Source organism: Amphibalanus amphitrite, unplaced genomic scaffold (assembly GCF_019059575.1).
Source record: "Amphibalanus amphitrite isolate SeventyFive unplaced genomic scaffold, NRLGWU_Aamphi_draft 000935F_arrow, whole genome shotgun sequence".
Classification (NCBI taxonomy): Eukaryota; Metazoa; Arthropoda; class Thecostraca; order Balanomorpha; family Balanidae; genus Amphibalanus; species Amphibalanus amphitrite.
Window position 1 is genome coordinate 183808 of NW_024882429.1, and position 24423 is coordinate 208230.

Genomic DNA, 24423 nt, shown 5'->3' on the forward strand with positions numbered 1-24423 from the left:
CGGGCGAGGTCGGTAGACGAGCGAGGGTCAGAGTGCCGGGCGGGGTCAGAGGTCAGGTCAGCGGTCAGGGCGTGGTCAGTGGACGAGCGAGGGTCGGTACCGGGTAGATCAGTCGAAGGGTGGGTAGAGGAGGGAGGGTTGACGGTCGGGCGGGAGTCGGTATCCATGGCAGAGGGAGGAGTCGGATTCAGAGGAGAGTCAGAGTCGGAATCGGATAAGGAGTCGGATAGCGGGCGCTGACGGCGCCGCTTCCCCATCGTGGGGCAACTGGATGCGGTTGTGGGCAGTGAAGGAGAGTAGGTGGAACAACTGGTAAAAGGTTGGATGTGAGGGGTGGGGACGCGCGTAGGAGAGCTCTCAAAACAAACCCGTGAAATGCCAACTGCCGAAGCAAGTTAACGATCACCTTAGCCTGTGTTGTATTTCGCCACAAAATCGAGACATATATAATTTTACATACGAACTTAGTTATCTAGTATTGCACACATGTTGGCGAGAACATCGAATGTAATAAACGAATACATATGGTTTTTAATATACACATAGCCAATACAATTGTCCAAACAATACAGCAGTTTAAGCGAACGGAACGTTAAAAGGGGGGCGCACAACTTAATCGAAGGCTTTAGCAATTTAGAGACTGGTAAAAGCGACACCTATTAGCAAAACTGTAACTCGCGGTTCACAGCATCTAGCGGCGACCGGCAGAAGTACATGGGCCTAGCGGTGACCGGCAGAAGTACATGGCTACAATGGCCTTAAACTCCCTTCCCTCTGTCCTCAGGGCGGAGCGGAGGGAGATTGAGAAGCAGCAAGCGGCTGTGCTGGAGGAGAAGGAGGACACGAACGCGCCGACCACCGCCGCCGAGCCGGCCGCCGTCGCTCAGGTAGGTTGGGGTGCTGCGAGAAGTCCGCCTTGTGCCGGCTATATTTCTTTTATCTACCTAAGTTTCAACCATCTCGGTGTCTTTTATCTGCCGTCCAATGTCCGCTGTTTCTGCTCTCTGCCGTCCGCCTACAGCCGTCTGTCTTTTATTCCGCGATCTGTCCACTCTTTCTATTGAATGTTTGCCGCTTCTCGGCGTCTGCTGTCTGTCTCTCAAGCGCCCCCTGCCATCTGTCTTGCACTGAATCGGTCTGTCTTTTCTGTCCCGTCCGCCATGTCTTTCTGTGCCATCCGCCATCGCCACTAAATGGTCTCTTTCATTTGGTAGAGACCATTCCCGATTCCTCAAATATGCCACCCACATCGTTTATATCTGTGTCTGTGAGCCTGTCCCCCGTTCTCGCCTGTAATCCTTGTGCGTGCTTCTCCGCGATGGATGGAATGAAGCCAAGTCAGTGTAGTCGTTAACTGAAACGAGCATACCAAGTAGTGTCTTCTCATTCTCTGAGTGCTGACGTGACCAGGTTTTTACTAGTGTTTACTTGTTTTGTGCGTTGTCGAATGAGCAATTTCGAGTCGTTCAACAGCCATAACCTTTGTCGCGTATTCTGTTGGACAGGTTGACCTTAGCGAGTACGTCCACCGCGTGGTCAGCTTCCTCGCCCGCAACTTCTACAACCTCAAGTACATGGCGCTGGTGTTGGCGTTCTGCATCAACTTCATGCTGCTCTTCTACAAGGTAAGCGATGGTGTCTGCTCCGGGGTCAGGGGTGATGGTGCTTACGGGACAGTTAGTCGCTAACACCGCACATCAAAGGCCCATAAACTTCAAACAAAACTATAAAATAAACTCTTGATTTCTTGCCAAACTTACGGTAGCGAAGCTGGTGCAAAACAAAAATTTATGACCTTGTGCAAAACATTAAGAGTTACATACAACGTTACAATAAGATAATTTGATAATCGTTGCACTTCTCTAGGTCCACCACATGACGACGTATTACATGCGTAATGCGTCAAACATACTTGCATACGCAATACACAATGCACATATCCATTCGTCAAATTATGCTTACTTCATACACACTACCATACATTCATGCATAGACACCCGTATCATGCATGCATCGTAAAAATCTGTCAATAATCCACATCTCCATGGTGCTATGGGGTCAAGGACATCTCCAGAGTGCCGATTTGTGACTGATAAGGTTAGCTGCCAGTCGTCTGGCTCGGGTCCATATGTATTTGTGGCTCGGGCTAATGGTGTTTCTTACCCCAGAGGGACAGCCGGCCCGCGCGGCGGCAGGGGCCACTGACGCATGGCAGCGCTCCCTGGTGGAAGCATGGCTTGAACGCCGGGCTTCCATGCCTTGAGCTCCCGAGCTGCCATGAGCCACGAGGCTCTCCTGGAAGCGCCTCGGAGACAATGACGTCAGGGACCACTAATGTCGTTCCTGAGGGACAGCCGGCTCGCGGCATTGTGACTCGTGGCCCGTGGCATTGACAGGGCCACATAGCACCCCACCCCACCCCCTCCTCAGAGGGTCAGCCGGCCCGTGGCAGAGACATTTGACGGGGGGGGGGGGTTCATAGCTACGCCTACGGGACAGTCGGCATGTGTCAGGGACTCAGACAGGGCTCATGACGGCGCCTGCCGGACAGCCGGCCCGTGGCAGGTGTCGCGGCCCGCTGTCATGGACTGCACCTAGTCCCGGTGACCGGGACCTCGGACACTCTCCGGCGATGGCCATTAATCTGAGCTTTGGCAGCGTGGCTCCGTTATTTCTCAACGGTGGGTAGTTTAGCATGCGCCGGCGGCGGGCGGCGGCGGCCGGCGCTGCAGTCGCCGATGTCCCCCCGGTGGCCGCTCCCCGCGACCGCCGGCCACCGCTGCCTCCATGACGGATGACCTGGCGGCCGTTTTTGCCAGAAGGCGCCGCCGCCAGCACATGGTGACCTTCGTCTCCGCGAAACGCATCGCGAGCAACCATGGAAATGCCGGCCTCTTGGCAATTCATGAGCGTCGAGTGCCAGTGAAAGTGCCGGCCAGGCGTCCGCCGTCCGCTGTCTGCTGAGGTGCCAGCCTGACCCCGGCTGACCTGACTGACCCCGGTGACCTGGCTGACCGGTGCTGTGACCACTGCGGTGCCGGGGGAGGGGCGCCCGCCCCCGGCGACGCCACGGCCCCGTTATTTTGACGCCGCCGGCCGGTGCGACGCGCACGCACGGCCGGCCGGCGTGTGCTGCAGGCCCTCGGGCGCCGCTAGCCCCGCCTCCAGCCGATTTAAGTACTGCTGTGCCCCTACTCCGCGACCGTTGGGGTTTCGGCTTCTCCCTCCTCCCCTGACCGGCCAGGCCAGCGGCAAGTCCGGCTGGTGAATGCCATCAGGTTATTACAAATCTGCTGACGTTCTCTGCCATGATGGAACAATACGGGAGAGAGGGAGAGAGGACTGCCGACGATGTCACTGGGAGAACAGAAAACATAGCGTGCCGGATAAGCATGCCATCATTGCGCGCTACGTGATCTCAGAGACGGGGCTGACCCACAAAGGCATGCTTTTGATGTGCTGTTTGAAATGAATGGAATGGATGCCGCTATTTTTCGATTCAATAACTGTGAATCTAATCGAAGGCACTGTTTGAAATTGGCTGCCTCACTATTCACGAGTACCGGTGATTCACACGGGTACCGACTCAAATTGTCGGCGACAGTTGAATGGAAGCACCATTCAGCGATGGCACAACGCGTTCAAAGTGCCGGACCTACCGCTCTTTTACTGCCTTACATCCAATTTGCGTGTAATTTACATGTCGGTGATGGTCCCCTTGGCGACGGGGGCGACAGTCCAACTGAATGCTTACGACACGATGTCGCTGAGCCATGTCTCAACAGCCGGTTTTGCCACGCGGCGGGTGTCTGCGTCACCCCTCCCCTCCTGTGCCCGTCCCCTGGCCGTGACCCTGACCCGTGTCACGTGGTGGCCGGGTGCGTCACGCCGTCGTCTCGGTGCCCAGCTCAGCGCGCCGGCTGAATCCGTCTGAATTATGCTGATAGCTGTCGCGAAGCGGCCATTGCTCGCATCTGGCCGGTGGGGAGGCGGCATTGTCGGCGACCTTTAGAGGCGACCTATCGGAATGTCCGATTGCCTGTGGTGATGGCCGGCCGGCACGACGTGCCGTGATGTATAGCCGAGAGTCATGGGAGCTGCGGCGTCCCCTGCGCGCGCCGCGCCGCGTGTCAAGGGCGCTGAACCACCCACTGAGTGTGTGTCAGCGGCGGCCGGTCGAACCAACTCCAGTGGCTGGGTCATCTGGCGGAGAACGCACCTGTTCTGAGCCGGCTCATCTTCAGCAAGTCACCGTGCCAAGTGCAGAAGTGGTCAGGATCTGACACTGAAATGCCGCCAATACAAACGAGACACTTTCGTCTCCTCTTGCAACGTTTGCGACACGGGGTTACATCTGAAGTGACTCAATTTGCATAGCGCTGGCCATTAACAACCTTGTCGCGAATTGTTGTGTCCGTGCAGTATATCAGGTGATAACAGCGGGACATAGTGTTGGGGACAGCACAATACGTGGCCTCCTTTCCTAACTCACCTCTTTTAGTGTTGCCCTTGCTGCACCTACCTACAAAGTCTGCATTTATTTTTATATCGTATCACGTTATTAGGTAAGCATTAACAATGTTATTAAACTTCCCACTTTCATACGAGTAGTTAGGTTTTACCGATCTTTTGTGGGCCACGGAACACTCCTTCTTTTGAGCTAGGTACTTTTTTAGCTTCTTTGGGCTATATTGAGCTACCTCAGAGCGTTCATTCTGAGCTACCATCCCCTTCTTATCCTTCCATATCACCTTGAGGGTATCAGTGCTGTGAACAGACTGGAGCTGATGTCTGTGTGTTTGACGTTTGTTCCAGGCGAGTGCTCTGCTAGAGGACACTCCCTGCATTATGATTATCTACTCCGCTAGGGATGTTAGTGGATGGACGTACTGGCACTGATTTCTGTTTGTTAAACGTTTGCTACAGGCGAGTGCCCTGCTGGAGGACGGAGAAGATGATGAAGAATCGGCGGCGGACTTGGCTGATCAGATATCGGGCAGTGGATCGGGATCGGGCGGTACGTGCTCACAGATACATAACTAGATACCTCTCTCCTAGATACCAGTCTAGATACCCCTCTCCTAGATACATGCCAACTAGACACGGCCATATCAGCTGTCCACTAAGCCTAATGCAGCTGTTATGATAGATAGTGGAACTGACCTACGTGCACAGATAGCTCTGTCAAGCTGCTCTATCTCTGAGAGGGTTTAAGCGTGCATCATGATAGGAGAATAATGGTCGAGATCGGACGTATCAGCGTGTTCCATCCAAACCAGACATGGTACGGAGTTTGATAAAACAATCAATATAAAGTCGATCTACGATTTTGAGCAATAACTCACCGGTAAAATCAAAGATCAATCGAGCAGCATAGATGACTTCATCTCAACATGGCTCTGAACCGCTCACTACAAAACCCTCGCCTCAAATCTCACCGATCATCGCGTCTTCCAGACATGTCCTCTGTCCGCGCACTTGTCAATCTGCCCACACATTTGTCATTCTGTCTTCACCGCTGCCTATTATGTCATACGACCACCACAACTCTCTTTGTCACCCCACTCAGTGACAAATGACTGACTGTCACCCAACGCCTGATACGGTGCGCGGGATGCCGCCCCCGGCTGTGGCCGCTTTGGAGCGCCGTGTGTGTCGACGCACCCTTAGTAACCGCCGTGTGTGTTGTGAGTACTGAGTAAGTTCTGACTGTCTTCTCTGGCCTGCAGAATTGGACATAACGGGCTCTGGAGACGGCGCGGACGGCGGAGGCGACGACGACGATGAAGACGGGCCCGAATGGATCCACGTCGACGACAAGTACTTTTTCCTGGAGCACGTGGTTCGCCTCATGTCTATCATTCACAGTATCGTTTCGCTCTTCATGCTGGTCGCCTATTATCATCTCAAGGTGAGCCTTCTTCGATACAGGCAAAAACAACAGATTCGAGGAAAAACGAGAGCACTTTTGTAACGGATATTGAAATTAGCTCAGGCGCATATCGAAGCAGTCGTGCATGAGATGAGCCTAAGTATACGGAGCTGACTGGAGCTGACTCACATTTTTCGGTAACTGTTCTTCGGTAACTGTACTACTCTGACCAGTGACTATAAGAAAAGCTACATAAATAACCTCGAGGTAAGGTCAAGGCTACTGATGGTTGTTGGATGGGTTGTCTATTCTGTCATGACTAGCCCACTGGCTCGGTGCTCGATGGATGGCTGAACCGACAGCTGGCACACGGATGGACTCGGTAGTAAATAACAGCAGTGGTGCGTGTAATTCATGATTTGGTAACTGTATGGCTCCATCAATAAAACTCGCTATGAAGGCACACGAGAGATGACTGTAGATGAGCTAAGATAGGTAGGACGCTGGTCAGTTGGTTGCATTTACCCATTGGTTACAAGGGCAGAGCAATTCTTATCGAACCAACTGAACTTGAAGCTATGACCCAGCAACTTTACCGCCCTGTTGGCCCGGCTAAGCTTGTACACCTGACCTGGCTAGCCTTACACCGCTACAGGTCCTGCTGTCCTTACCGCTTTAACCTCACTGACCCTCAGCAGTAGCCCGGCTGACCTTGCAGTCCTGCCAACCATCCCTTACAGTCCTCATTCCCAATCGACCCCTGATGACCACGACTCCGTCTACAGGTGCCTCTAGGTATCTTCAAGCGTGAGAAGGAGGTGTGCCGTAAGCTGGAGTTCGACGGCCTGTACCTGGCCTCTCAGCCTGAAGATGACGATCTGATGGCACACTGGGATAAACTGGTCATATCGGCAAAGTAAGTCGCACCAGCGCCGCCTTTGGTAGGCCCCAGGAGAGCAGACGTGGATCTATTGGGATAGGCGGAAAAGTTGACAGCTTGACGGCCTGGGCTGCACAAAGTCCAGCTGCTCTGTCTTATTGGCCATGGAAGGCCATCGTATGGATGGAGGTGCTACCAAGCTTTGACAGCGGTCAAGGTGTAGCTCAAATAAAATATTGAATGCTGTTTATAAACTTGCTTGTTCACTGTATTTTTTATTGATCGGCCTGTCTGTGGCGTTGGGTGGTCCATCTATAACACTCCAATGCCCTCCACGGTGGGTCCATGGTCGGCGAGGTCATGTTCCTACCGGTCAGTGTTCTGCGACCTTCGTGATGACCTGTTTACTGTGCAGAGAGTGACCCTTGTGCCTTTACCGTTCATTGTAGAATGTTCCCGGCCAACTACTGGGACAAGTTTGTCAAGAAGCGTGTCCGCCAAAAGTACAGCGACTCGTATGACTTTGACCAGATCAGCAACCTGCTCGGCATGGAGAAATCGGTGACCATGTCGCAGCAGTCGACCGGCAGCGGCTTCTTCCACTTGTGAGTATCTCCCGTCGTGAGAAGGAAGGATACCTTACGCCCATTTGTGAGTTGTGCTTCTCAAAAGCTGGCGAGATGGGCTCTTAGTGGCACTTTTACCGTCCGAAAAAGGACACAGATACCTACATTTCCTGTCTTGTCAATTTGCTTGAAAATGTTCATTGATAGGAACATGCGGATGAGCAGTGCCTAGTTCGAGTTACGTTCGCAAATAATCGTAACTGTGATTGTATCCTCTTTGGTTTTACTCAAATGTCTTAAAAACTTCGATAATCGGCAGGAATGTCATGCCCACGTATGGAAACAAACATTTTGCGTTTTGTAAATATCAACAAGTTTCCCGCTTAGCCGCTGTTATCAGTTGCAAATCCACTTCCACCATTGTTTTTAACCGTTATCGTCATCCCGTTAGCTATACGCCGGCGTTCACCATGTTGTCCCGCTCGCTCGCAGCGAACCGTGTTACCACCTTTTTCGGGCCGTCTGGCGCACTTTCTTGTTGGTATTATGGAGATGTCTCTGTTGGACTGTCTGTTCGCATGTCAGCGGTGACAGTGACGGCGACGGCGAATAGGAATTAGAAGCATCACCAGCAGGAGCCCCGCCGGTTTTAGAGTCCTGTGAGCCGCCGGTTGGCTATGACCCTGACCGGACGGAAGTTATGTGAGCTCCTTATGCGGCGGTGTGGGGCTAATGACGGACCTCGGGGTGTGACTGATGTTCTCTGCTCCGCCCCGCAGCATCACGTCCATCGACTGGCGGTACCAACTGTGGAAGATCGGTGTCACGTTCACCGACAATGCGTTCCTGTACTCGTTGTGGTACTTTGTCTTCTCCATCCTGGGCAACTACAACTACTTCTTCTTCGCGGCGCACCTGCTGGACGTGGCCGTGGCCGTGCCGTCACTGAAGACGATCCTGCAGTCGGTCACACACAACGGAAAACAGGTTGGAACACTCACTGTGGGGGCTGGTGCATGTGGGAATATTTCAGCGTACAAGAAGATGATGATGTGATAGGTACTTACGAGATGGTCGTTTGTGATATTTCAAATACCCTTGTGAGCATTAGGCTATGGTTTTAATTGCTAATTTTCATTCAATCACCAGCCTCAAAATTGCATTGCCCTTTGTAAGTGCTCACGGAGGACACCGAACAGATATTGAGCGCGAACGATGTGCAAGCCCGGGTGATGAAATGACGATGGCTTGGGTCGTGGGACGCACAATATTTGATGTGATCATCGGCGATGGCTATACGTGGATTACGGTCAACGGATCGCCAATCGGTAAATAGTCGGCACTGATGTGGCCGCTCACCAGCCGCAGACCGACACGGGACAGATCAATTCATACTGATCTACTGGCTATGTTGTTTTCCGATAAATCATTTCGCCAGATCGTTCATAAACATCAACATCACAGGCTGATAAATTGAACTGACCCTATCTCAAGTATGCAGCTCGGAACTGCCAACTTGTGTAGGCAGGCCTATCAACTGTTTTACCTCGTCGGATGACCTATGACAAGCGCAGTTACAGCCAGATTTATTTTTCCGCCGTCTGCAGTAGGTCAACTATCGGTCACACGCATCATATATTGCGTGGATTTACGTCATCCCCTCCCGTGGCAGTCTCGGCCACCCGTTCCGCTGGCTGCACAACATGTTTACCTCCTGGAATATACGTGTTCTTTGTCGGAACTATCCGCTTAGTCCCCCGCGCTGATCGTTTGCAAACTTCGGGGTGTCTGTCATTTGTCGTCTGTGTATGTGTGTCTGTGTGTGGTTGAATGGCTGTGCGTATGGCTGACTGGTTGGCTATGTGTATTGTGTTTACGTTTCCATTCCTATTTGCCTGTTTAATGTGTTGGGTATCTATGATCTTATCATGCCTGAGTCTGTATCCCGTCGCCTTATCACCGTTGCTCCCCACTTACACCCACGATCGCTGACCCGTCTGCTGACGTTTCGTCTCGTCTCACAGCTCTGCCTCACGCTGCTTCTGCTGACCATCGTCGTCTACATCTACACCGTGATCGCCTTCAACTTCTTCCGGAAGTTCTACGTACAGGCCGAGGATGACAACATCGACCAAAAGTGCCACGACATGTTTACAGTAAGCGGGCTACGCCTGTCATCACGGGTTTTTGTGCCGGACTAGTCTTGGTCTGAGCATCAATTTCTGATACCCGCGGGAATCATCGATCCTGTATAATTCTCAATCTTGTACATCAATTCCTACTATGCAAGACTTTGAAGATGCATCTTACTTCCAGAAACGATTAATAGTGTTGTTGTTCGTGTTTTTAGTGGTTGCTGCTGCTTTTCATAGTCTGATCTGTCTCGTTTCCCTACGCTGTTCAATGACGTTTAGCCGGAATGAAACACAAATCCATATGGATTATGTTCCGGATGGCTGCGAGTCGTATGAATCATAGTCTTTCAACGCCACTTTTTCAGTCGAATTCTTCAGTAAGACATGTCAATTGGCATGTCCTGTTCTGTTTGATGCCCGGCTTGCCTTTCACATACAACTAGATTCATGCTGCTGGGCGCCGTCTTTATTTCAGTCACCACTGCCACGTCTGTGTCCGATATTTTTCACTAGACGTGATTATCTGCAGTGTTTATAGGTGACTACTTTATTTCTGTCCCAATATACGAACTTCTTAATTCACTTGTCGCCTGAGTGTGTTCGAGGAATGTATGAAGCTCACATTATGCCTCCTATAATTCGACCTCAGTGCGGCACGTTTTAGATGTTGACCCGCTGACCCCCCCCCCCTCCCTCCGGCAGTGTTTCGTGTTCCATCTGTACCAAGGCGTGCGCGCCGGTGGTGGTATCGGTGACGTCATCGACCCGCCCGACGGCGACCTCAACGAGGTGTACCGCATCCTGTTCGACATCTCCTTCTTCTTCTTCGTCATCGTCATCCTGCTGGCCATCATCCAGGGTACGCGCGGGAAAAAAGATGGTTTGGGGGACGTTCTTTACGATCGTGCCATGCTGGTGCATGTAATGTGGCAAATATACTGGAGTCGGATGAATTTTATTAATCATTTATCTTAGCGTTTATCGTAGCGCTCTACTCCTACTGACAAATGGTTGTTATAACTTATAACTAATAACTCCAACTGATATAACTTCAAGTTCACGTAAATCTGGTGCATCTTGATGAAGTTCTTACGTGCCTTTTCAGTTGGAGAATGCATCAGCGGCTGCCTACATCATGCACATATCGTTTCAAGCCTTAGGTTTTTCACTTTAGCGTGTTTATCACCCACCTAACTCGTCTCTCTGGTCGCGCCGCAGGTCTGATCATTGACGCGTTCGGCGAGCTCCGTGACCAGCTGGAGTCGGTGAAGGAGGACATGGAGTCCAACTGCTTCATCTGCGGCATCGGCAAGGACTACTTCGACAACGTGCCGCACGGCTTCGAGACGCATGTGCAGAAGGAGCACAACCTGGCCAACTACATGTGAGATCATCGTCGAGCAGTCTGTGCAAAGCAGCACAACATTATTGTTGTGTCCATTGCAAGATGCACGTGATAACAAATACCAAGTAGATTTTATTGTCTTGAGACATGAATCATCGATTTACGTTGCTGGTACGAATGTTGAATGTTTCGTGAGCCAGAAAGAAAAACAGCTGTTCAATGTATGAGATAATGCCGTGATGTCCATTCCATAGTCAAAATAGGTCTTTAGGTTACTCGAACTTCAGGAGGTGGGGAGTATGAACGTACCTATGATCACCAAGTAATACTGGATGCTCTTACCCGATCCCCTCTCACCTCACATTCTCACTTCTCTCTCACCTCTTTCCCACAGGTTCTTCCTGATGCACTTGATCAACAAGGACGAGACCGAGTACACGGGTCAGGAGACATACGTGTGGACGCTCTACCAACAGCGCTCCTGGGACTTCTTCCCCGTCGGAGACTGCTTCCGCAAACAGTATGAAGATGAGCTGACGGGCGGCGGCGGCGGCAGCTAGGCGCTCCCATCAAGAACAATGAAACTTTATACAGCGGTAGATATTGAAGTTTTGATGACAGTTTTCAAAGATAGTTTTACGCTGATCCTGGCTTTAATTCTCCGTGACAGAAAAATACTTTCAGTTTACAGTGTCCGTTATTGGACAATGGACACCCTGTGAAGTTGTCTGTGCCAGTAGCGTGCCTTTGCCACTGGAGCTGGTGTCTGGCTCGCCCGCCCTGTGTCTGAGCCGTAGCGGGGACGAGTTGTCCCTGCACCGCTCCGGGTGTGTCTTTGGTCCGCTGGAAGGACCGAGACGCCTTCTACCCCCGTCTTTTCCGTGTGTGACCCGGTGATCGGTATAAGCGCCGCTGGGGGGCGCCACTCGAGCTTCTCTGCTCTGATAACTGCGCCCGCCCCGTCCATTTGTGATACCCCTAGTCATATTTGAACACCACCGCTCTCTTCTGTCCTCCAGGCCAGTGGGTTGGCCGGAGCGTTTCGTTTCGAGTTTTTAACGATCGAATCCTGTAATCTGGTTGAATATACACGACAATACAGTAGAAACACGACGGTTATATATTTTGCACTCGGTGTGAAGTCACTAATATAGTGTTCACCACACGGACATGCACACGATTCTCGCACGCGGTCTGCACTACAAATGTCGACTAGATCACGGGTGGGGCTCCGCCCCGGGCCCGCAGGCTCCACCGAGGGGTCCGCTCGCCGACCAGACAGCAAGTGAGAGGACACCAGCGGACCAGCAGCGACTGGGGAGCCATCTGGGGGTGATAAACACAACCAATGCCGTCCCTCGCACCTGGGACAGAGACCTCAGCACCTAGCGGCCGCGGTTCGAACCACTGGTGACCGCAGCGCTCCCAGGGGGCGCGGGACGAACTCGTACGACACTGGCGCCACACAGCGGTGCCAGCAACACTACCTACTGAGCGGCGGCCGCAGATCACCGCCAATCGACACAGCGGCGACCAACACATCCTCGCTGCCCCGCCGCACTCACTCTTATCACTGTGAATACACGCTCATAACACCGGCGGCACTAGTCCATCCACTCCGCCACCGGCGAGAGGTAACACCGCGTCACCTCCAACCTCGTCATCCCACAGTCCACCCATCGACGAGGACTGACGACCATCGACGACCTCCCATCCACTTCGCCACCATCGTATCGGCATCGACGGCCCGCACACAACCGTCGACGCACGCGCACCGTCCACCGCGCCGCCCCTGACTGAAAGACGCACAGTTCGAGCCGACACTGCGAGGGAGGGCGCGGCGGGAGAGGCACCGGTCGGCCGGTTAGAGGCCCGGCGAGCCGGCCAGCTCGAAGAACAGCACGTACGCCTCCTTGCTGACCACAGAGCGCATCGAGGTGGTGCGAATTCTGCGCAGAAGGGAGATCGGTCAACAATGAGGTGTAGCTTTCGGTGCAATAGTCTGTCGTAGAAAGAATCAGTTACAGAGGAGTCAAATGTTCTAGTCAAACAGAGCGCCTTAGATTTTGCCCAGCTTATCGTAAATCCCAACTGACGGTCGTAATAACATAGCAAAATGCACACAGAAGTAAAACTGTTTGATGCCTTGAAGCTCAAACAGTATACCATGAAGACGAGCCAGCTTATCACGCTGTACAAAATAGGGACAAAAAGTATGCCAGATCTGTGACAAATTCAACATGTTTTGATTTTGTTCAACAACTTTTATGCTCTAATAGCTTTGTAAAACAAAACGGTGCTCGTAGTTCTGTAACGTTACTGCTCCGTTTTGGTACTGAGCGTTGATGAACGGTACTGACCTGCTGTCGTTGTACTCGTGCCACTCGGACGAGTACGGGTGGCGGCAGTAGGCCGTGTAGTGGCCCGAGTACAGCGTACCAGAGTGGTTGGCCACGCCGTACAGGCTGTACCTGAACACGACAAATAAGTTCGGTCAGTGAATGAGTGGAGAGAGACCGCTAAATCACAAAGGTGCGTCAAGACTAGAAAAACATTCCACTTAATTTGTGAGGGATAGCAATAGCTTGCCAAAATTACCGATCTATAAGCAGTTGTCGAAGAAGCGCCTTCAGTTATCGACAGATTACTTACGAACAGTGAGTCAGCGCGAAAAATGGCAACATCATAAACCCATTGATAAAAAGCTCGCACCAAAATAGCGCATGCAGCCCGCATGTACGTACTTGCAGGACCCCTGTCCCTCGGAGTAGGCGGACAGGTCCAGGCCGCAGAGTGGAAAGTCAACCACGCTGTTCAGTTTGCCTCGGTACCGCTCCTGGGGCGAGAACCGCTTCAGGTGCACCACAAGGATGCGTGGGAACTTCTGAATGGCGAAACTCTTGGTGCACTTCTGCCGCTTCTGACATTTGGCGCAAGTCTGAAAGGACAACGGTGAGATTAGCCATCGATTACGCTGGATCATCGCGGCGATACCACATCTTGGATTGCACAAACGTGAATACAATGCAATGAGAGACGTTCTCACCAAGAAAACATGCTTTGCACACCGGCGGTTTTAAGACGCGCTGTTGCATCAAATATGAGCCGAAAATATAGGTCAGCTGATCTTTCACTCATCAAAACAGTAACATTGATTCTCTGTCAAGTAGAAGTCCTTGAAAACTGTTTACAGTGTTTGAGGTATGTGTGTTAAGACCTAGAGTTAGATCACGTCAGCATGTGACTCCGTTAGACCCGATGAACGGAGCCCTCTACGCGCCCCTCCCCGGCGCACTGACCGGTTTCTCGTCGCCGTCCAGCACCTCCTCCTTGGTGAAGAGGTCGAAGCAGGCCTGCAGGCGCACCTGGCCCGTCTTGGCAGGGATCGGCAGACTCAGGTCCCAGAACGGATCGAAGGTGACGGACGCGTGGCCACACACGGTGCACCTAACGGAAAAGGGGCGAGTCAACAGTGGGAAAGGGTTCTGGAACTTGGAAGGTTGCGTTACATCATCGAGCACCAAACATACAGCACAGGCCGCATGCGAAATCGATTCAGCAATCGATAACCAATCCATCTTTACTCACATTGGAACAATAAATCAATGCATAACACATCGAAGTCTAGCCTAGCCATAACACATTGTTGGCTTCGCCATACCATTGGCAAGAGCAAACGTAAAAATAAGCTATACATCGTGCCATCCTGGCAGCTGTTGGTTTACGTACCGAAGAGTGGACTTGAGCTGTCCGACGAACAGGTCAACGAATTTGGAGTTGTCGAACCTCATGAACCGTTTCCAGGACTCCATTGCCTTCTGACTGTCACTGCGGGCCAAATGTTCATCTGTTATCATGAGGTCACGGCTCGGAAGCGAATCTTCGCAATCTCAAATAAATAACAGTTTGCTATCCGTATTTATAACAGGGCATTTTTAACACACAAGTTTATCGCCACAATCTTGAGTCGAGCCGAAAGGACCTGAGCATGGGCGACACAAATATGCATTGAGCACACACTCCATTCGCACACAATTAATTAACGTCCACAAAGGTGCAATCAAACCATAACATTCCACGGTAAGCTAGATAACTTAAGTCCTTGACGCTAGCAAGGGTGGCCTGTACAGTGTACGGTACCTGAGGTTGTCGTCGATATCCTCCGTGATGGGCCTCGGCCGAGACGTGACACGGTTGACGTCCTCGTGCAGTCCCTCTAGAAGGTACCTGAAAACCACAAAATACGTAAGTCAACATGCTGTCACGGCTGCAAGCATAGTTGAAATTCGTCTGAGACATATGTACATCCAACACTAAGCGAAGAAACTCCTATGCGTCCAGCCACTCACCGGAGGAGCTCCGGGGCACCCGACACTCCCCGTAGGACCTCCCAGACGACCCGACACTCACCGGAGGAACTCCTGGGCGTCCTGTTGCTGGTAGCCCATGAAGCGCGGCGCGAACCGCTGGATCTGCGACTTGAACGGCGCCGTGGTCACCACCCTGTCCGTCTCGTCCGACTTCTTCCACAGGTCCTGCATCAGGTCGGCGAACGCTGCAGGGTGGATAATGGGCCAGTGAGGAGTCTGGTTCGAGCGTGTCTGAATACGAGCATGATGTAGGGATTCACGACCCTACGGTGTCAAGTGAGCACTACCAATGTTTGATGAAGACCCCAGCCTGTGTTTACAGCCTCATTGGACTAACTGTAACATACTGAGGGGTTTCTACCATTGTCTTAGGGACTGCCACAGAAAAAACTCTTCTTTCTGAAAACTGATATCGTAATATTCCTCTGATGACGAGGCTTATTGTGATTATTATTAGGCTTATTATGAGGCTTATTATGATGACTTCCCCAAGGCGGTGTCGCCCGTTACAGTAAAACTTAGATCCACTTGCTCAAGAACTGGCGGCACCTTCTACCGCTCGGTGAGGCACCTACCCTGGATGAGCGCGCCCTTCATACTGGAGGTGGTGGTGTTGACCTCCGAGGTGAACCCGTCTCGCAGGATGTAGTCGTGAAGAGCGCGGGTGTTGCTCAGGCACTGCAGTACCGAGTTCATAAAACACTGCCGGGATAGAAGTGAGCGGAAAGTTAGACGATAGATTTACACACAACAGCAAGATAGTAGCGTATGTGGTTGGGGTGTTATTGTGTCGGGTAGGATGTCATCGCTTTGACGAGAGGACGTAATGGATCTGATTGCCACAATGTCGATTTGATGTGATGATGTGAGCGGGGCTGAGTGTCGATTTTTGTTTTGTTGGGTTAGGCCCTTTCGGTCGACAAGACCATTGCAGAGCCGGAAGGATGATAGGAATTAGGGGGAGACATTGGTCTGGGCAGGCACCCTAGTGAGTCGCCGGGGCTGAGCCCGTCCAGAGGACAGGCCACCCAGCCCCAAGGCACTCACTGCACCCGGCTACGGGGTGCGCTCCCTCGGGAGCAGCGGTGCCGCTCCAAGGGAGCAGCCCGCATGAGATAAAGTTGCCTGTCCAGCCCGGAGTGGGGTTGCGGCGTGGAGGAGAAGGATTTCAGTATCCTGAGGATAGAAGCACGGAACGGTGTGAGTGTCGACCTTGACTGCTGTTTAAATCCAGTTTGAAGCGGTCACGGCACGGCTGTTTTTAACCTCGTATGGTGCACGCACAGGCCATCAATAGCGGTTAGTGCGTGCGTGGGTAGTTACACAGTGGTGGCAATGTTGTCGAGCGTAGGAGCGGGAGCGGAGAGGAGGGGAGGAAGGGTCGTAACTCGTAACACAGCAGAGAGGAGCGGAAAAGAGACGAGGGCCGTAACACAGGCCGCTAACACTGGCGTCCGATGCGAAGATTGTCTGACGCTCCGCATGTAAAAGTTTCTCGCAACCACAGATATCATTTATTTCTGTCCCACACCACGCGACTCTCGCACCTATTCAGTGAGGCATGCGGCACCCCGCCAGTGGCCTCCAACTCTGTATATACGCACAGTAGGTGTCTGTTCCACTCCCATCTAAACAGCCGAGTGCCTGTTACAGCCAGACTTCCGCCAGAGCTGGCAGTGCGCCATGGCCTCGCCGACACCGGTTCGGTTTCATACGCAGTGCCTACCTGCGAGGTATATTGCCATCGATACCGGTAGAGTAAGGGAGGGGTGGAAGAGGGAGAGGGAGGGGCAACTGCGTGCGGCCCAGCCACACGTGACCTTCGCGTGGCGCAGCGGCGGGCGGAGGCGGCGCATCCATAACACAGCGCGCGTACCGCGGGTGGCGGGCGGCGGCACAAGGACACGCCAATGTCAGCCCAGTCAGCCACCATTGCCGGATGTCACGTGACACACACTGACGGGGCTGGCAGACATCACGTGACACACTGACTGGAGCGCAGTGCGGCTCGCGTGTCTGGCGGCGGCGTAGTGTAACGATCGGGAGGGAGCCGGGCGGCAGGTAGTCTAATGGAGGCACGCCCATCGCTGACCCATTGCCAGGAAGGCTCCTGATTTGTTCGCGACTGACTGGTTTCAGCGCAGCACCAGTCAGCCTCGTCCCAACCCACAGCCGGATTGATGGGCTGCGAGGCTGATGAGCATTTGATGAGCAGCCCATTCAGCAGCCCAGTTTGATACCTTTCTCTGCCGCCGCACCGGCTGGCGAGGGAGTCTCTCTAGCTCACCGCACGGTTCGCTCCAGCATCAACACACACCAGTGTTTACAGCTCGCTCAAAGGCGGAAGTCTGCTCTACACAGATGGCGCTGCGATAGCTCCGACCAGCCATGGGGAGGGAGGAAGGATGATCACTGGGAAAATCCGACGGGGATGCGGGCTCCAGCGGCGTACCAGGGGGCCAGGTGGTGGGTATTTCTATCTGGTGACTCACCAGCCGCCCAGTCTGGAATGACGCAGGTGTCTGCTGCCGCGCAGGAAATCAGGCCACACATCAAGCGTCACTGAGAACGACGAACTGGAGCGGGCTGAACCGTGAGATGTGACTCACATCTCTGACCCAGTCAGTCACATCTCTGACATCTCTGACCCAGTGGGAGCAGACAGGGGCCGGTTCACGGCTGGAAGTTTGTGTTTGTGGTTGACGCAGAGCCGCTGCCAGCTGAGTTGGGTGGGAGGAGCACGGTGTGGTGCAGTCTGGCGCCTATCCTCTCTGCTGAAAGTCAGGAGGGAGGGGTTGCTACCGGGGTCCAATAGATGTAGAGGAAGATCGGGTGTTCATGCACTAGACAACGGATCTAGCGGTGAGGTTAGGCGCAGGAAACAGGATCTGGTGCCTGTGTCCAAGAGCCTGAGAGTAGGGTCCGGTACCGTGTAGTCCAAGGACTAACAGGGCCTGGCGCCGGTATTCAGGATCAGGAGACCGTAGTCTGGCACCGGGTGTCAGGACCAGCTGATCGGGGTCTGGAGGCGTGCTCTGAAGTCAAGGTCGCAGGTCCGTGTCCATCCAGTGTTGGTACGGTACGCACCGTGTTTCCGATGTTCCTCAGGCCGGTCAGGCCGTCCTGCGGCCCGTACTGGACGGGGACGGTCTCCGTCGGCCTCTCGGCGGCGGGAGAGGTGCTGGCCGAGCTGGAGCCGGAGCTCTCAGTCCTCTGACGGCGCAGAGCGGGCTCCGACAGCAGCGACGACTGGCGGCTCGACACCGAACTAACCTCCTGTGGGAGAAACGCCGAGGGTCAGGTCATGACAACTCAGCGATATGGGACGGGGATTAAAGCATGTCAACACTAGCAATCCGGTTACTCGTTGGGACAGTGATGTTTGTAGTGAGCCTACGATACCACTTAAAACGTAACCCTGTTACCCACAATCGACCACAGCACCTATCTCGAACTCTCTAAGCCTTTATCGAAGTGTACGAGTATGTCGCTGAACGATAAACCTGAACCAATCAGTCTCGTGGCATCTGCAGTCTGCACTAGTCTGAGCATGACCGAGTGTTCCCGTGTTGAGCTTGGTGTAACAAACAACAAGGATTCGTCTCCATAAGTCTACTGGTTAAAACTCACTTCTACATACGAGCCGTTGCAATTCCAATATTTAACTGGAAGAGTGAAGCCAATTAGTTGCCAACGTGGAGACACGAGCGATTTTAACCATACCTACCAATTGGGTTTACCAAACGTTTCCGTCTATCGAAGATGAAATTTTGACCAACAGAAAAATAAGACCACGATCTGGCGGCACAACAAATGGGACCTTCCGGTCAAATTCCACCATCGCGATATTTTGTTTTCCGTCAAGAACCAGCCCTAAATTCCCCGTCTAACCAACCAGCCATGCAGCCTAAGCCGACAGCTTGGCATCGACCAGCGGGCGCGCCGAAACACAGCCACAAAAAGGCAACCGCGCCGAACCGCTTCTATGAGTTATTGCCGAAAAACCGAGCGGCCACAGTGGCTGCGCGGCGACAGAAGGTGGGCAAAAACTGCCGCGCGCGTCCGGCGATCATAGCCATGTTTGGCTACCTGCCCGGGTGGCAAGTCACGTGCTCGGTAGTCAGGCGACTGCTGTGCCGGTTTGGCGAAGCCTGTGCTCGCTGGGTTCTGTATTCATGCATACAGTGTGGGGATGATGGCATAACAGCAGGGGACGAGGGGGGGGGGGGGGCGACTGTCGCCGACTGACGGCTGACAGTTGTCCGTGCAGCCCCGTTCGCAGCCAGCTGGTGCCATCAGCTGATGACTGTCCGGAGGGGGGGGGGGGGGGAGGTCACGTGTCCCCCGGGAATAGCGGGTCACTGAGCTGCCGGCATAAATACCGTCGGACGTGCGCCGGCTGCCGGCGGTGCTGGCAGGACGCCAGGGCGACGGTGGGACTCTGGCAGCCTGCTATCCACCCGACCAGACTCAGCCACTGCAGACATACACTGGGGAACAGACGGTGTCCTAGACACCTGACTGCACCCGTTCACTGCATATCGACAGACGGTTCAATGAATCGGAACAAATGAGTCTCGAGCTGGTTTACCGAGTCTCCGCTTTCCAACGCAAGAGAGCGAGACTGATTTTCAGCACCTCATTCATCCGGAACTTCTGCGTTTTTTGTTCGGGCATGACGAGCAAATAATCCCTACTTGGCAACTCACTCGCTAAAGAAAAGCGAATGACGAATCAACTCAATTATGCCCCGGATGCGGCCGGCGGCTCTGCGCGTGATCAGCGATCCCCGGCGGAGGATTCAGGGCTGAGAACGAACGACCCACAACCGTCAGATAACGGTGGTCAACGGTGGTAGACGGCGGCTCGGGACTACCGGTATGGAGGCCGTGAGAGAACGGGACACGGAGCGGAACGAAACGGAACATAATCAGACAGACAAACAGACAGAGGCAGACGCACAGATCGATAATTACGTGGATGTGGAGGAAGAGGTGGTAGGCAGATGACAGTCTCGACCACAAACTCAGCCGTATAGCCCATCGAGCACCGTAACTTCTGAATGAGGAGGAATTTGTCAGGTGCATCCATTGGGTAACGGATCCAGCATAATGAGTGTACCCGTAACGATTTGTTGGTTTACAGTTTAGATGCCCGGACGGGGAACATGACAGCAGCATGCCCATGAACTAGTGAGTCAGTCATGAACCAGCAAACGTTTACATGTGTTCGCCCTACGCATTGCAGGTTTGTTTTTATACCAATGCACGGTGTAAGATCAATGACGCTTTCAGGGTCATAAATGCGACACCAATAGCGCTCTGCTTTATTGCATCGAGCAGCTGGGCTCAGATGAAAATCGCGACCGAATCGACAGAGACTCCAGCGGATCAGAATCGGTGCCACCAAGGTTCCGGCAGCATCTCCCTGGTAGTGGCTCGTAACGGGCAGCTATGTCTCCAGAACTCCACATTGAAGCCATTGGCTTTCTATTGGCAGTGGTCACTGGTCGTTCCTATTGACCTCCATCATCTAAGTACCATCATCGGGAGCCAGCGGCCTGGCCGGCAGTGGGGGCGTTCCGCTGCTCTCACTGCAGAGCGGACTGCTGGCACGGGTTTCTGTGCCGCCGCCGGCCCTGCCCTTCCGCGCCGTCCACTGCAGACTGACGGCACGTGGCTGGCGCCGCAGCCGGGCCGGGTCGGGTGCCGGCGGCACGGTGGGTGCCCCAGATACCGCCGAGCTATGACTGACCACTTCCGCCGAGATGACGGTGGGAGCCGGGAGGGGAGCGGTCTGCAACGATCGGAGCGCTCAGCTGGATGGGATCGAAAAAAAAAACGCGCAAAAGACTGTCCGCCGTACACCAAACCCCCAACCAACATACTGAATGTCTGCCAATGCTTCAGGTGTAACTAACCTACTAACAGATTCCCTGAACCTGGCCGGCTGTGAGAACTCGGCACCACGGTGTAAAAATAGTCGGTCATCGCGTCTGTTTACCGGCTGGTTCACGGCTCGCCGACCAACACGTGCGATTTTGTGACCAACACGTGCGGTTTTGTGGACGCCAGGTGGGGGAAGATGCGCCGCCCGACCACCACCGCTGCTACCCAGACGATCCAGAATCGCGGCCAAGTCGCCGCAAGCTCAGTGGCGATTGAATCTGTCACAGCGAGTCACTGGGAAGGCCGATTGCAGCCAATTGTGAGCCCTCAGCGACAAAATCCGCTCTCGACCCTTACCCTCAGTCACTGGAGCTTTGGAGATGAAAACAGTCAGATCAGCGATAGGTATGGTTCCGCCCTTGGGCATCGACATGTGATGATTTTGTTACGATACGCGTATTGCGCTGTTTCGGATGTAAGATTAATGCAAACACATAGTACACTTGGACAGGTATTAAGCTACCAGTGTACACTCGTTTGAGCTAAACGGCAATTACAGAGCCCTGCTGACCTGAGTCAGTCTCGACTTACCTTTTCCCCACTCGGCCGCTCCTTATGATGACCATTGGTGAGTCCATTGGTGAGTCCGTTGGTGAGTCCGTTGGTGAGCCCATTGGTGAGTTTGTGGGAGACCGGAGAGGCAGGTCGCTCCGGCTCGGCGGTCCGTCCCCCGACCACCCGTGTCGCTGGTGCCGGTGTTGGTGCTGGTGTTGGTGCTGTCACCGCTGGTGCCGGTGGAGGGGACGGCGGTGGCGAGGGCGGTGCCGGCGCGCTAGTCGTCTTTCTCGACTCCTTCACCGGCACAGCGGACTGGGAGCTGGAGGAGAGCGTCGAGCTTGAGTCGTCGTCAGAGCTAACTGCTGCAGATGAGCCCGCGGCGGCGGCGGAGGAAGTGGCGGCTACCACAGCGTCAAACTGCCGGCGCAGCTCAGAGACGGACGGCCGCCGCTCAGTGACCTCAGTCGAAGGACGTCGGTCGCCGTCCAGGACGATAGGCACGACGCGCTCGGACCGGCGCCGGGTCGACGCCGGGCTGGCTGCCCCGCTGCTCGAGCCATACCCAGAGCTGGAGCGAGACTCAAAGTTGAGGATGCGATCTGATACGCGTTCGACACTCTCCTGTCGAGAGTGACTCGTCGAGCCGGCGATCGAGCCGCGAGCCGACCGGCTGGGTAGGTCGAGCGTCGAGCGGCCCGTCACCTCTCGGCTCTCAGTGCGAGAGTAGCGCGGTCGTGAAGGGCTGCTCGGCTGGGCCTCGGCGGCACGCCGCTCCATGAGATACTTCCTGGCTTCTGTGAGCTTCCCCAGGGAGTCCATATCAAACGGGGCCGTCTCCCTCCGAGAGGAGGAGGTCGTTCTCGAGCCGATGTCATAGCGCCGCCGGTAGTCGATGGACGCTGACGGCAGCGGCGGTCGGCTTGGGGCAGAGCTCGACGAAGAGCTGCTGTAGGAGGAGTACACAGACGAGTGTTTGGAGGAGAGCGGCGAGTACGAGCCACGCTCCAGACTCGTGGCGCGGTGCACGTACGACCGCGGCGAGTAGGACGACGTTGAAGAGTAGGAGAATCGCGATGTGACCGGCATGGTGGCTGGTGAGTAGGCGCTGAGTCGCGACAGGGACACCTCGCCCGCACTAGAGGGCATTCCGCGCGGCCGCCGGCGTCGGCAGCCTGAAACACACAGAGGGGGAGAGATCAGTCAGACGGGAAACACCGAGGGGCGACAAGTGAAGACGGACACAGCTGACAAGTTACAGGTAAAAACTAGTCGAAAGTGATACGATTCAATTCAAGGGTGTTCCACTTCCAGCCAATAGCGGCGGAACACCTTCAATTAAGGGGGGGGGGGCACTGCCGACTTTTGGTCCCATTCTTTCCATGCAACGCCCATGGAAGGGCTAATGTTAAAATGTCAAAATCAAAGGGGGCACGGTGCCCCGGTGCCCTCACCGTTCCGCCGCCTATGCAGTTCCAGCTCATTGAACAGTGAAAACGATTCTCTCGACATCCTATAACAGTGAATACTCAATGACCCATTCCAAAGCCAGTAGGTCATGACACGCGAAACCAGCCCAGCATGACCGTGTAATCGATTGACGGTGACAATCACAAACCAGGAAAGAAAACTCGTCCAGTGCTACCTGCACCGCACCGAATTTAGCCAGTTCCCTCGCACGCAACAAGTCATAGTCGGAAACCAACACCGGTTACCATGACTAATTTGGTGGTAACTAACACCTGCCTCCGCGACCATGACTCATTGCCCGGGACCCTGTCATTCTGCACCATTTCCCGTCAACTGTTCGCAGGACCGGGAGAGGGACTGTGGGAGCTCAAGGGAGGGGAACTACATTCCAGCGCTCTGTGTTCCACATTCCTGTACTCTGTGCTGTCAGATTGCAGCGCCGGGGGCTGTGAAATGTTAGCAGTCAACCGTGACTGCTGGCGCACCGCCGCGGGCAGGAGGGGAGCGAGCGGATGAGCGGACGAAAGGATAGACGGGACGGATGGACGAGCAGGGTAGGGAAAGTGGCACGAATTAGGCAGCGATAATGAAGGGGAACTTGGAAAGACCGGGAAGAGAGCGCTAGAAGTGCCTTCCCTCCCTCATTCTCTCCTATGATTTCCTTGCCATAGACTATTCTAAATCAGTAGTCTATGTCCTTGTCTATGTCCTTCATTAATTGGGTTCCGTAAATCCTTCCTGGTTTGTCTCGTTTCATTTGGCCTCATGTCTTCCGTCCAAGCAGAACAAGTGCCTATATACCTAAACTACCACTACGCCGAAGCATGCAACAGTAACAGTAGCTTCATAATCATTTCCATCATTATCAACGCATCACCATAGTCCTTGACAGTAAGACCGTTATCCAGTTCGCATCTCAGGGTCAACTGGGGCGGCGCAGCGAGATGCTCGAGATTTCCGCGAAAAGTAAGCTAGACGGCTAAGATGTAACGGAAGTTGGCACAGATTCAGCACAGGTTCAGCACAGCACAGATTCGGTAGGGGGAAAAAAGGCCACGGTAGAGGGAAACCTTTATGACCCGTTTTCCCCTAGAAATGACGTCACAAGGAGGTAAAAATGGGTATCAATGGAAAGCTCTCGTTTACCCAGACACAGTCCTGCAGGAAAATTTCACTTTTTCCCCATAGGAAAGTTTTTACGGGAAAATCAAAATTTTGGGTCAATGGGGGGTCCCCCCCGATTTCGTTCAAAATCGGCACACAGGTGCCCCACTACCAGCCGAGAAACTTTCCCCAAAACGGTCCCCGTTGCATTGACGTTTAAGGCCCGTAAAGCCCCCTA

At 53.8% G+C, this 24423-nt stretch overlaps 2 protein-coding genes across 10 annotated transcripts in view; one reads left to right on the forward strand and one right to left on the reverse strand.

The window, feature by feature from the left end:
• The window catches only part of LOC122368271 (ryanodine receptor-like), a 124521-nt gene extending 112608 nt beyond the window's left edge, over positions 1 to 11913 (forward strand). For all 7 annotated transcript variants that reach the window (XM_043342042.1, XM_043342044.1, XM_043342047.1 and 4 more), the window contains 11 exons: positions 785 to 887; positions 1506 to 1625; positions 4927 to 5017; positions 5730 to 5911; positions 6658 to 6788; positions 7202 to 7357; positions 8098 to 8305; positions 9343 to 9474; positions 10156 to 10312; positions 10672 to 10837; positions 11193 to 11913. In XM_043342042.1, the coding sequence (XP_043197977.1) occupies positions 785 to 887; positions 1506 to 1625; positions 4927 to 5017; positions 5730 to 5911; positions 6658 to 6788; positions 7202 to 7357; positions 8098 to 8305; positions 9343 to 9474; positions 10156 to 10312; positions 10672 to 10837; positions 11193 to 11358 (1612 nt within the window). In that variant the 3' untranslated portion in view covers positions 11359 to 11913. The remainder of the gene's footprint in view (positions 1 to 784; positions 888 to 1505; positions 1626 to 4926; positions 5018 to 5729; positions 5912 to 6657; positions 6789 to 7201; positions 7358 to 8097; positions 8306 to 9342; positions 9475 to 10155; positions 10313 to 10671; positions 10838 to 11192) is intronic.
• LOC122368273 (ubiquitin carboxyl-terminal hydrolase 2-like) overlaps positions 11903 to 24423 on the reverse strand; it is a 40484-nt gene continuing 27963 nt past the window's right edge. For all 3 annotated transcript variants that reach the window (XM_043342056.1, XM_043342057.1, XM_043342058.1), the window contains exons 2-11: positions 21648 to 22786; positions 18256 to 18444; positions 15744 to 15870; positions 15209 to 15353; positions 14939 to 15025; positions 14528 to 14626; positions 14098 to 14245; positions 13543 to 13736; positions 13159 to 13269; positions 11903 to 12747 (exon numbers count right to left, since the gene is read on the reverse strand). In XM_043342056.1, coding sequence (XP_043197991.1) covers positions 12663 to 12747; positions 13159 to 13269; positions 13543 to 13736; positions 14098 to 14245; positions 14528 to 14626; positions 14939 to 15025; positions 15209 to 15353; positions 15744 to 15870; positions 18256 to 18444; positions 21648 to 22760 — 2298 coding nt within the window. In that variant the 5' untranslated portion in view covers positions 22761 to 22786 and the 3' untranslated portion in view covers positions 11903 to 12662. The remainder of the gene's footprint in view (positions 12748 to 13158; positions 13270 to 13542; positions 13737 to 14097; positions 14246 to 14527; positions 14627 to 14938; positions 15026 to 15208; positions 15354 to 15743; positions 15871 to 18255; positions 18445 to 21647; positions 22787 to 24423) is intronic.